Source organism: Phyllostomus hastatus, unplaced genomic scaffold (genome assembly GCF_019186645.2).
Source record: "Phyllostomus hastatus isolate PE091 unplaced genomic scaffold, TTU_PhHast_1.1 phas_contig_80, whole genome shotgun sequence".
Classification (NCBI taxonomy): Eukaryota; Metazoa; Chordata; class Mammalia; order Chiroptera; family Phyllostomidae; genus Phyllostomus; species Phyllostomus hastatus.
The window spans coordinates 6,209,981-6,222,446 of record NW_025333960.1 but is presented as its reverse complement, the minus strand read 5'-3'; the positions used below and the strand labels follow the sequence as shown (position 1 = coordinate 6,222,446).

The 12,466-nt window shown below is 41.1% G+C and overlaps 1 protein-coding gene across 1 annotated transcript in view; it reads right to left on the bottom strand.

Annotated features, from left to right (window-relative positions):
* Positions 1-12,053, bottom strand: part of AFG3L2 (AFG3 like matrix AAA peptidase subunit 2) — a 43,534-nt gene extending 31,481 nt beyond the window's left edge. Inside the window, exons 1-5 of the mRNA XM_045849611.1 lie at positions 11,777-12,053; positions 5,362-5,461; positions 4,905-4,982; positions 2,172-2,278; positions 1,864-2,016 (exon numbers count right to left, since the gene is read on the bottom strand). Coding sequence (XP_045705567.1) covers positions 1,864-2,016; positions 2,172-2,278; positions 4,905-4,982; positions 5,362-5,461; positions 11,777-11,893 — 555 coding nt within the window. The 5' untranslated portion in view covers positions 11,894-12,053. The remainder of the gene's footprint in view (positions 1-1,863; positions 2,017-2,171; positions 2,279-4,904; positions 4,983-5,361; positions 5,462-11,776) is intronic.
* Between the last annotated feature and the right edge of the window lie 413 nt (positions 12,054-12,466).

Here is a 12,466-nt window from a genome sequence, read left to right as displayed (position 1 = left end):
TGAGAAATAAAACATCACAAACACTACTGAGGCCAACAGTCACGCCCTCTCTCCCCAGAGGTGGCCACTCTCCACATTAGGTGCTGACCATTCCAAAGCACTTGTGACATGCAAGTAAGTAATCCTAAACATACACTCACTTTTGCCTGTTTCAAAGCTCTAAAAATGGTTTCATTTGGTATGTGTACTTCTACAATGCCCTTTTCCATCCTATCATTATGTCTGTGAGGTGTAGCCATGCTGACGTGTCAGTTCTGTGGGGTATTCCATTTTATGAGCACACTGCAAGTTATGTATTCATTCTCCAGTTAACAGACATTTGGGCTATTTCAAAAGGTTCACTATCACAAACAATGCTGCTATGAACATTTCTCCTCACATTCCGCAGACCTTTTTGAACACATCTTCAAAAATTTCTCTGGGACATGCACCTGTAGATGGATCAGTAAGGCTGGGCTACAACTTCAATTTTACCAGACAGTGCCAAATTGCTCTCCAATTCACACTCCCTGGCAAAATATGCCTATTGCTCTGTATCCTCACTTGCTATTGCAGGACTTGTTAATTTTTGCTACTATATGGGTATAAAATGGTTTAAACTTGTTTTTTTCTGTAACCTCCTAACTATATTGGATTTTAAGAACATGTTTACCCTCATCCCAGGGTCTTTGGCTGATTCACAGCATAAGCTTGGTTCTTGCTGTAATGAAGTCTGCCTTGGCAGGAAGTCTGGAAGTACCAAGTCAAATTGGAAAGTGAGGGAGCCCCAGATAATTCCAGGAGAAACTGGAATAGGAGACTGACTATTCCTAAAGACAGTCCTTCTAGAAAGGAAAAACTAAAGTACTCGACCCCTCATAAAACCATTAGAGTAATGGTAGACAGATTCCACAAGACCAGAATGTCAGGAGAAGACACAGCTATGGAGAATCCTCCCCAAGAACCTGTCACCACCTTGGGAAGGACAGCTATGTAGCTCCCTCCACACAAAAGGAGGCTCCCCACAAAATCTGGAAATTACAAATATAATGTCACTTTCATAACAGACGATTGCTCCAAAAATTGGAATAATCATTTTCATTTTTTCCATCCTCACCTTACTGTATAACCTTTAAAAATAACTGTAGATTCTTTATACATTAATTATTAGTTATCCACTTCATTGATGAGAAATACAGTATTCAGAGGTTAAATAATTTCCCCAAGGTTACAAAACAGGCCTAATTCTGGTTCTCTTACTTATAGTTCATCAATTCTATGATGGACATTTTTTATATTTTAATATCTCAGAAACTATGATACATTTCACAATTGATGGTATTTCAGTTTCATTGAAGGCTTTTTCTTAGTAATTCATAACATAATGTGTGTCTTACAACCAATAGCACCTTAAAAATGCTGAAATTGGATCTTACTGGGTAAAGACCCAGCCAGCAGTGACAAAGGCTCCTGAGCAGCCCTCACAGCTTGTCCGGTCTCACTTTCAAACATTGAGTGGCTTATTCATCCAGTCCCAAGCCCACTGGAAATTAAAGCAGTAAACAATGCAAGCAGATAGAGGGCTGCAGAGCAAGAGTTGGGAGCAGTGGTACCAAAACTAGGTTCTTGTACGAAGTGAAACAAAAGGATATGTGGTAAATTTGGGGATTGCTGGGTCAAAACTAACTAGTTTTTTGGCTGCAGTACTTTTCAGCATTAAAAAAATCCAATATGAAAACAGTAGGCTTATCCTTTACAATGGACAAACTTGGCTAACTTGTTGACTATCACTTTATTGGTCTAATCTACTGAGTTTCACCTTTTTAACCGCAATAGTCCCATAAAATACTTACCAATCCCATAAAATACCCATAAAATACTTACTACTCCTTTGGAAAGATAGTTATTGACAAAGTCCTTCCACGTGATTTCTCTTCCAGAGCTCTTGAACAGGAAGTAAAACATGACTCCACCCCAAAACAGAGCAGTCCAGAGAAAGTACATCCTGAATTCCTTGTCATCCCATGGAAAGTCACCCTGGGCAAAGAATGAGAGAGTTTCCGTGAAGAATGAAATGTCACAACATGATCTCTGTTACGTTGGCCACAGATTTCTCCCAATGCCATGATGCCTCCTAACTTTCCTGGGGTTACCCGAGCTCCTCAAAATTAACACATAGTTCAGAATCAAACCTTCTGAAACCTGGACCACCAGTGAGAATCATCTTTCTTGCCACCTCGCTTTCCACCGCCACCAACGCCTCCTCCAGAAGGTCGAGGGGTAGCAGATGACTTTGATTCTGTTCATAAATAAAGAGCAGCATGGTAGGTTTTTATAGTGCTCAACAATGTTTCCATAAACAGTTAATAAAAGACATTCATTACAAAATATATTATGGCAACTGATCAGTTAATAAAGTCTTATGAGAAAGGATGAGACTGATCCAAAGAGTTAACATTCACAGAGACTTAACAGTGTTTTACCTACATTATCTCATGAAATCTGCACAATAATCCAATAACCCAATAAGTACACCCATTTTACAGATGAAGAAATTGTAGTTTAAATAATTTGTTGAATAATTTGTTACAGCATTAAATGACAGTAAGTGACAGAGATAGGACGTGAATGCAGGTACCATATTTTTTGGACTATAAGACCCATTCCCTTCACACACTCCCCCCATTTGGGAAGAAAATGCAACGGCAACCCAGCTCCACCCCCTCCCCCCACAGCAAGCCAGGTCTGCTACATTTGGACTATAAGAGGCACCCCCTTTCCATCCCAAATTGGGGGGCATGCGTCTTATAGTCCAAAAAAATACAGGTAGTGAATTTCTGAGTTTTCACTTAAAGGTAAAAAGTAAGTGCTCTGGCCCTGGCTGGCGTAGCTCGGTGGATTGAGCGCGGGCAGCGAACCAAAGTGTCGCAGGTTCGATTCCCAGTCAGGGTACATGCCTGGGTTGCAGTCCATGGCTCCCAGCAACCGCACATTGATGTTTCTCTCTCTCTCTCTTTCTCCCTCCCTTCCCTCTCTAAAAATAAATAAATAAAATCTTAAAAAAGAAAAAAGTAAGTGCTCTGCTTTCCCACTCCCAAGAAGCAAACACTGTTAAACAATTTCTTCTGCAGGAAAGATATGATTCTGATAATTGAAAAAAACACATATAAAATTAGTTTTCAGGAATTTAAAATTAGAAACTGTTATGGGCTGAATTGTGCCCTCCCCACCAATACATATGTTGGAGTCATAATCCCCAGTGATCATATCTGGAAATAGGGTTTTCAGAGAAATAATTAACTTAAAATGAGGTTGTAAGGATAGGTCCTAATCCAAGATAATTGGTGTTTCATAAAAAGGGGGACTTTGGACACAGGCATGCATAGAGAAAAGGCCAAGGAAAGAGACACAGAGAAGAGGACCATCTACAGGCCAAGGAGAAAGGCCCAGAACAGATCCTTCCCTTGTGACTCTCAGAAGGAACCAACCCTGACAATGACAGTGATTTTGGACTTGCAGCCTCCGGATTTGTGAGACATACATTTCTGTTGCTTACAATACCCATTGGTGGTACGTTGTTATGGCAGCCCTAGGAAATGAATACAGTCACTAACATCCTCCTTTTCTTCCCACTTTTCTATTTTCTTAAAGACCCACAAACAACAATGTAATATCTTCAACCACTGTGAAACCACCCCTCTATTGTGGAGGATGGGAGGCTGCAGCACCCAGTCACCCCTAGTGGCTACATGGCACTGTGGCTTTCTCACATGTTCACCCCACCATCATGCACACAAGGAGCTTGTACACCTGTCTTAAGTGATACAAGGTCTGGGAGAGACAAGTCCTATCCATAGGCACAGGGCTAAAAAACAAAGCCAGTACATTTCTAAAGTTGTTTGATAACATTCCGCACTACTCTGGGACAATGTTAACATATAAGCAAGAGGTACCCAACAGGTTGCCTTTAAAAGTTGGATCTATTATCATTAATCTTCCCCCAAACCAAGATTAAAAGATTACCATGCCCTGGGCAACATGTAGAAGTTACCTATGCCACCAATGCACCAATCGGCACACACAGTGCTTCTCCCCTTATCCCCTGGCCTTGCTTTTTATTCCTTGAATTCTTTGAGCATATATTTGTCTCTCCAATTAAATATAAGTTCATTTAAAAATAAAGGATTTATAGCCCTGGCTGGCGTAGCTCAGTGGATTGAGTGCGGGCTGCGAACCAAAGTGTCACAGGTTCGATTCCCAGCCAGGGTACATGCCTGGGGTGCAGGCCATGGCCCCTAGCAACCGCACACTGATGTTTCTCTCTCTCTCTCTCTATCTCCCTCCCTTCCCTCTCTAAAAATAAATAATATCTAAAAAAAATAAAAATAAAAAATAAAGGATTTATTATATTTGTCCTTGCATTTCCCTAAAAAGATGCCAATTAAATCTCAACATGTACCAGGCATTATGCTTAATGCCATTACAAATGTGAAATGGGGGTCAAGAGGCTCCAAGCTCACATGGTCCCCCCAACCAGACAGCTCTAGGAAACCCTCTCTGAATCTCTTAAGGCTCTGAAGAACAATTTGAAAAATTCACTATACCACCATATGTGTCAAATAAATTGTATGTATTAGGTCTATAAAATTCTTCTCAGTGGCTTAAATTTGTGTCAAATATATTCATATGACTGATAATGATTAAGCATCTCTAAGGAGATCTTAAATTAATTCAACTTGAAAAATGACAAGAAAATATAACAATAAAATTAAAGTTAAAATAAGACAGCAGGTCTATAATATGTATTCGTAACCTAAAAGTTTCAGCAGTGCCGTAAAAGAACACTCTTCGTTCAGTGAAACTGTCACTAATGTCATATGTTAGAGGCAAATGGTAAATTCAAACACAACCTTTTTAGAAGGTACCTTTTTTTTCTCCCATAACTTCTTTAGATTCGCTAGCTTTTTTTCCATTTTTTCCATTAGGAAAGTATTTTTCAAATCCTGTTAGAAAGGGAAACAAAATACATATCCTCAAACTAAAAGTCATCAGGTTTCATGTGTTCATTTCTAAAGCAATTGATATATCATTAAAAAGTGTAAGCTAAAAGTGTAAGTTTTCTTATGTAGGAGTAAATCAGTCTAATACAATTCGCATCCCAGGGGTGTAAAAGGAAGAAGTCTCACTTGCATGCCAATTTCACTACAAATGTCATGTGTGAAGGTTACACATTTTCATCACTGCATCAGACAGAAAGAGGCAGGGGTGGGTTACAGAAGGAGACAACCTGAAACACCACCTATGCACGTGCTTAGGAAACACCACTGCGGAATGGCTCTTTGATAAGAAGGCAGAACATCATCGTCACATCTAAGTGTTTACCTTTTGGAGGTCGAGAACAGAATCTTTGATAAGCAGCAATTACATCTGTCAAGAGAGAATTTCTGCTGGTCGTTGCTTGAGTTGTAGCATAGCGATAAAGCTGCAACATGACACATATAAAAGCATGAATTATATAAAAATAAAGGATTTTTAAAAGAGCTTCATTTCCTAATATCATAAAGTGGATGAAATGTTTCTCCCTTCCACAAGTGGTTACAGGCTCACACAGAAAGACTTCCTCTATGAACTAGGCCACTCCACTGAACAATAGACATAAATTATAATCCAGAACACAAGAATACTTCAAAATCACACAGAAGTTAGGATTGGAGCCCAACTACAATTCTCTGCCAACACATTCACTTTGGTATTGTTTACTTAATTTGCAGCATTCAAAAGACAAACCTGGACACTGAAAATCTGCTGCTTCACGCCGACTCACTTGCAGGGTCTATAATATTAAAAGGTTATTTACCTGAAATTACAGAACAATGCTGTTTATAAACATAATATTAAATTTACCTTAGTTCAAAGATAAGAAAGTTATAGTTCAACATTACTGATAATCCCTATAGTAACATTTGCTAAAGATATTTGACATACTATCATCCCAGTGAGAACCCTGGTTACACAAGTCCCATTAATGATACATCTCTGCTTTAAGTAACATATGTTGCTAAAAAGTTGTATGTAAATACAGTCTGGGTAAATAAAAATATAAAGTAAACAAACTAAGAAACTTTCTATTAAACTTGTAGCTTCACAATAAAAAGCAATCAAGGCAAGGCACATTGAGGGGATATATTCAAATTTGGTAGTGAAAAAGTTCAAGTAATCTTATCCTTCTGCAAAGTAAAAATTCACCACCATTTTTTGGGGAGGACAAGCTTTTAAATACAGATGAGAATGTTTAAAGTGAAGTTCCTCTATATTATCATCTATCATTATTTGCCTCCTTTATAGTCTAATGAGAAAAATAAAACATCTCAAAACCATATAAAACCACTTCACAATCACTAGCATGGCAATAATCAAAAAGACTGACAATAACAAGTGTTGGTGAGCACATGGAGAAAAGTGTAATCCTCATACATTGCTGGTAGGAATGGGAAATAGTGCAGCCACTTTGGAAAAGTTTAGAATTCTCAAAATGTTAACTGCGGAGTTACCATATGATCAACAATTCTACTCCTCCTTAAGAAATCTGAAAACAAACGTCCACACAATACCTTGTACTTGAATGTTCACAGCAGCATTATTTATAATAACTACAGTGGAAACAACTCAAATGTCCATCAGCTGACTATGAACAGATAAAAATGTGGCCTGTCCAGAAAAAGTCTAGTCATTGTTAATATAATTAGAACACTTGCATGTCATAGATGTAATCTGGCAGCCAAGGAAGAGTGGACTGGAATGTGCATGTGTGAACAGGGATGACTTCACTGTACCAGTCAGTGGGGGCCTTAGGCACTGGTAAGTGAGCATGTGTGGCCATTGCATTCAAAATGAGCAAAGGAGAGCAACGAATCTGCATCAAATTTTGTGTTAAGCTTGAACATTTCTCGGCCGAAACTATTTAGATAATCCACAAGGCCACAGCTATGAGCAACTGGTGACTGGCAGCTTCATCATGACAACTTGTACAGAATTTTTTGGTGAAATGTGAAATCACCCAGGTGACTCAGCCTCCCTACAGCCCAGATTTGGATCCCTATGACTTCTGGCTTTTCACAAAACTAAAGTCACCTTTGAAAGGGAAGAGATTTCAGACTGTTGATGCGATTCAGGAAAATACGATGGGGTAACTGATGGTGAGTGGGAGAATTGTGCGAGGTCTCAAGCTGCCTACTTTGAAGGAGGCTAAGGTGTCATTGTCCTATATACAATGTTTCTTGTATCTTGTATCTTCTTCAACAAATGTTTCTATTTTTCATAGCACGTGGAGGGATACTTTCTGGACAGGTGTTGTATTCATATAATAGAATATTATTCGGCCATAAAAAGAAATGAAGTACTAATAAATGCTATCACATAAGACAAACCTTGATAACATGATGCTAAGTTAAAGAAACCAGAGTCATATATTACGCTCCCATTTATATGAAATGTCCAGAATAGGTGAATCCATAGAGAATGCACATTAGTAGCTGCCTTGGACTGGAGGAATGATTGGGGAAAAACAGGAAGTGACTGCTAATGCACAAAGGACTTCTTTTGGGGGGTGACAAAATTGTCCTGAAATTAATACAGTGGTGATGGTTGTGAATATATTAAAATCCACTGAACTGTACACTTTAAAACACTGAATTTTATGTTGTGTGAATAAAAATGTCAATTACAAAACAAAAAATAAGCTGATTTAACTTCAAATTAATATACAATTCTACACAGCAAAACAGGACAGAAGCACTGATACTATTTTTGATTGAAAGCAATGCTGGTCTGAGAGAGTTTGGACCTTCTGTTGTGTTAGGCCCTCCCCAGCTGCTGGGAACACTTGGTCTAAGAAATAACTGCTGATAATGGACAAAAATTATCATAACTGAATAAGTTTTCCAATGCAAAGTCTATTAAGGGTATAGATTAGAATAACGTGTTGTTCAACCTGTACAAGGGATCAAGTAATGCTGATTTGTTGAGCATCTACTCCAGGCAGGTGCTGCCAACCAGTGAGGAGCCCCAAAGGTAGATCAGAACAAGTCCCTAACTTTGAGAAACTCAGAAGTGTAAAGACAGTCCTGTGGACAAACCAACTACAGAATGGATATGTGCAAAAATACAAAACCTTCAAGTACAAGGAACAAAGCCAGCACTGAGGACGAGCGATTACAAGTTTAAGGGATATAGGGGTGTCCCAAGAAAAGTGACACCTAGTCTGGCAAGTGAAGGACCTATTGTCAACATTTTTAATTTTGCTAAAACTAGAAATCTGACACTTTTTTTACAAGTCTCAATATATTAGAAGCCTCATTTACACACTGGTAATGGAAGAAAACAACTCTGCCTGGCCAGTTCCCTATGATACTACTGTGAGAATCAATGTAATCACACATGCAAAAATACTTATAAAATTGTATGGCAATGCCTACATTTAAATGATCATTTCCAATTATTCTGAAAGATATTTAAGAGCAAGCTTTCTTTATATCCCCATGTAAAGCAAGCCTTTCAGTCACCACAAAGCTTAGTACAGAACTGTTTGTCAACTAATCAGCCCCCTTTTGGCTGTATTTTCAAAGTCTGTTAACCTGGAATATCTCTAGCAATAATTCCTGTGACTCCATTTTATACTGAGGTTGTTTTATATAAAGAAACCTCCAGTGAAGCTTTTCTCCTCTACATATCAAATTCAGTCCATACAAAGAATAATAGTCTGGTCAAGATGGAGGCATAGGTAAACACACCTCGCCTCCTTGCATGACTACAGCAAATATTACAACTAGACTATAAAACAAGTATCTCCCAGAATCATCAGAAAACCAAGCTGTATGGAAGTCCGACGACCAAGAATTTAAAGAAGCCACATTCATCCAGATGGGCAGGAGGGGCAGACAGGCGGAGATACAGAGTGGCGTGGAGACATGGAAAAGGCAGTCCCACATCCACATGTGGTGGCAAAAAACTGGGATTGACACCTTGGAGTGAAGGATCCCAAATCCCCAGGCCCAGGGTTCCAACTCCAGGTACATTAAGTTCCCATAACTTCTGGCTGCAAAAACCAGTGGGTATTGGCACAGGGGAAGAAACAGGGGGATTCTCAGGAGACTCCTCTTAAAAGGCCTGCAATAGACTTAGGACCTACGCAGACTCACTTCCGCTGGGCTTCAGCATCAGGGCAACAGCTAGAAGGGCACCAATAGCAGACAGGGAGAAACTTAAGTGACTGGCAACAGAGGAAGTGCTAGGAGACAGCTTCCTCCCAGGCAAAACTCCAGAGGCCAGACAGTGGTCACTGTCCCTTTTCTGAGCCCTCCCCACAACACAGCCACACGGCAGTTAAAGGAGTTGCCCCATCCTGGCAATTACCAAACACTCCACCTCATACAACTAACAGGTGCACTTTTCTACAACAGGCCACACAACTAAGACAGGGTGTCAAAGCAGCTCTACCTAATACATTGAAACAAACACAGGGAGGCTGCCAAAATGAGGACACAAAGAAATATGACCCAAATTGAAAGAACAGGACAAAACTCCAGAAAAAGAACTAAACAAAATGGATATGCAACCTATCAGATGCAGAGTTCAAAACTCTGCTTATGCGATGCTCAAGGAACTCACTGGGTACTTCAACAGCATAAAAAAGACCCAGGCAGAAATGAAGCTTACACCAAGTGAAATAAACGTTTACAGAGAACCAACAGTGGAGGGGATGAACCCAAGAATCACATCAACAATTTGGAACATAAAGAAGAAAAACATGTTCAATTAGAACAACAAGAAGAAAAAAAATCAAAACAACAAGGAGAAGCTAAGGAGCCTCTGGAACATCTTCAAACACACCAATATCCAAATCAATCATAGGGGTACCAGAAGGAGAAATGTAAGAGCTAGAAATTGAAAACTTATTTGAAAAATAATGGAAGGAAACTTCCCTAATTTGGCAAAAGAAATAGACATAAAAGTCCCAGAACCACAGAGTCCCAAATATGATTAACCCAAAGAGGACGACACCAAGACACATCATAGTTAAATTACCCAAGATAAGGTGAGAATCTTAAAAGCAGCAACAGAAAAGGAGAGAGTTACCTACAAAGGAGTTCCCATAAGACTATCAACTGACTTCTCAAAAGAAACTTAAGAGGCTAGAAGGGGCTGGAAAGAAATATTCAAAGTGACGAAAAGCAAGGACCTACAACCAAGATGACTCTATCCAGCAAAGCTATCATTTATAATAGAAGGGCAGATAAAGTGCTTCCCAGGCAAGGTAAAGCTAAAGGATTCCATCATCACCAAGCCCTTATTATTTGAAATGTTAAAGGAACTTATCTAAGAAAAAGATGATCAAAAATATGAACATTAAAATGGCAATAAATTCACAACTATCAACAATTGAATCTAAAAAACTAAGCAAACAAGTAGAACAGAAACAGAATCATAGATATGGAAATCATTTGGAGGGTTATCAGGAGCAGGAAGAGGGAGAATGGGGGGAAAGGTGCAGGGATTAAGAAGTACAAATTGGAGCCCTGGCTGCCTAGCTCAGTGGATTGAGCACTGGCTGCAAACCAAAGTGTAGCAGGTTCAATTCCCAGCCAGGGCACATGCCTGGGTTGCAGGCCATGGCCCCCAGCAACCGCACACTGATGTTTCTCTCTCTCTCTCTTTCTCCCTCCCTTCCCTCTCTAAAAAAAATAAAATAAATCTTTAAAAAAAAGAAGTACAAATTGGTAGGAACAAAATATTCAACACAATGTTGAAAACAGTACAGGAAATGGAGTAGCCGAAGAACTTACATGCATGACCCAAGGAAATGAACTAAGGGGGTAGGGAATGCTAGAGGTAATGGCAGTACTGGGTGGAAAGGGGCAATGGGGAAAAATTGGTATAACTGTAATAGCATAATCAATAAAATACATATGTATTTTTAAATATTTTATTTATTTTTAGAAGGGGGAAGGGAGAGAGGGAGAGAAACATCATTGTGTGGTTGCCTCTCACACACTCCCTACTGGGGACTGGGAATGGAACCCCCAACACTTTGGTTCATAGGCCGCCACTCAATCCCCTGAGCTACAATGTATGAATCTCTACTCTGAAGACGGGGTGTTACTTATAATCACAGTTAATGTTTACTGGTATGTACTATGTGCCAGACACACAATGCCAGCAATAGTCCCACTCAACAGATGAGAAAATGGAAGCTCTGAGTGCTTCCGAGCTTAACTCCAAAACCTTTGCTTTTATTACATCATGTTCACGCTACAAACTCTTAAAACACATACACACACAACACATGCATTCTGTTTTCCAATGTCATCAAAGGTAAAACAAAGACAACCAATGCCGAGATGTGACAAGTATGTACTTTAACATGTTTAGGTCTCAGTTGCCATATCTGTAAAACATTGTCACCCTGAATGAAGTCAGAGAACCCTCGCAGCTGCTCTTTATAAGTTCCCCGACGCAAAGATCTGATTCAACTGAAAATTCATGTTTTAAAAAAATCCAACTCTATACCCGGGCTTACAAACCTGCTACGGGACAAATGATCAGAACGCAGGGCGTCCAGATATTCACAAGGAGCGCACGTGACCTCACTCACGAGAGGAACTCCCCCCCGGACGCCGCGAGGTCCCCGAGCGTACCCAGGGACCAGTGACCTTGACGCCTTGCTCTCCGGGACCGGAAGCGGGACCGAGAGCCGAGCTGGAGCGGGCCGGGCAAGGAGCGGAAGGCGCCCAGGACTCACCGTCCGGAGGTAGGACCGTTTGTTGGGGCCCACGCCACCGCCAGTAACGAGCAAGGGAGGCAGGCCGCGGGGCCAGCAGCCGCCCCGGCCCCACAGCAGGAGACAGCGGTGTGCCATGGCTGTCGGCGCAACCCGCTCCGGCCGACGGGCGGACAGCGACCGAGGGCTCCGGCCAGCGGAGTACCACCCGTATCAGAGAGACCCTACTCTCGGGCGAGCCCACGCTCCCCAGGCGCGCTTTTCCCGACCCCGGCGTGATGACGTCAGCCGTAAGGCGGGCCGTCGGGTCCAGCTCCTCAGCGTCGCTCAGTCTGGGCTGGAGGTGGGGCCTAAAAAGAAGAGCGTGGAGGGAGGTGCACGGTGCTGGGGGCGGGACCGAAAGGAGGAGGGCGGAGGGCGAGAGGAGAGCTGGCGCTAGTAAGAGAGCTGGACCAAACCGGAGCTGCCAGGTGGGAGTAAGAGGGGCTGCCAAGTCCGCAGACCTATTAGGGGTCAAAGCCACGGTCAACATTTTTGGCATTCTCTCTCTCGGTAAGCCACTGGTCAAATGATTTGAGCGCCTACTCAATAGTGTGCATCGTTCTCGGCTCTACAGGTGCCAAAAACACATACCTTAACTCATATAAAGAAGCACAAACCAGTGACCTCATTGCAATAATGAAAGTGTTGGGATGCTGACATCTAGCTTGG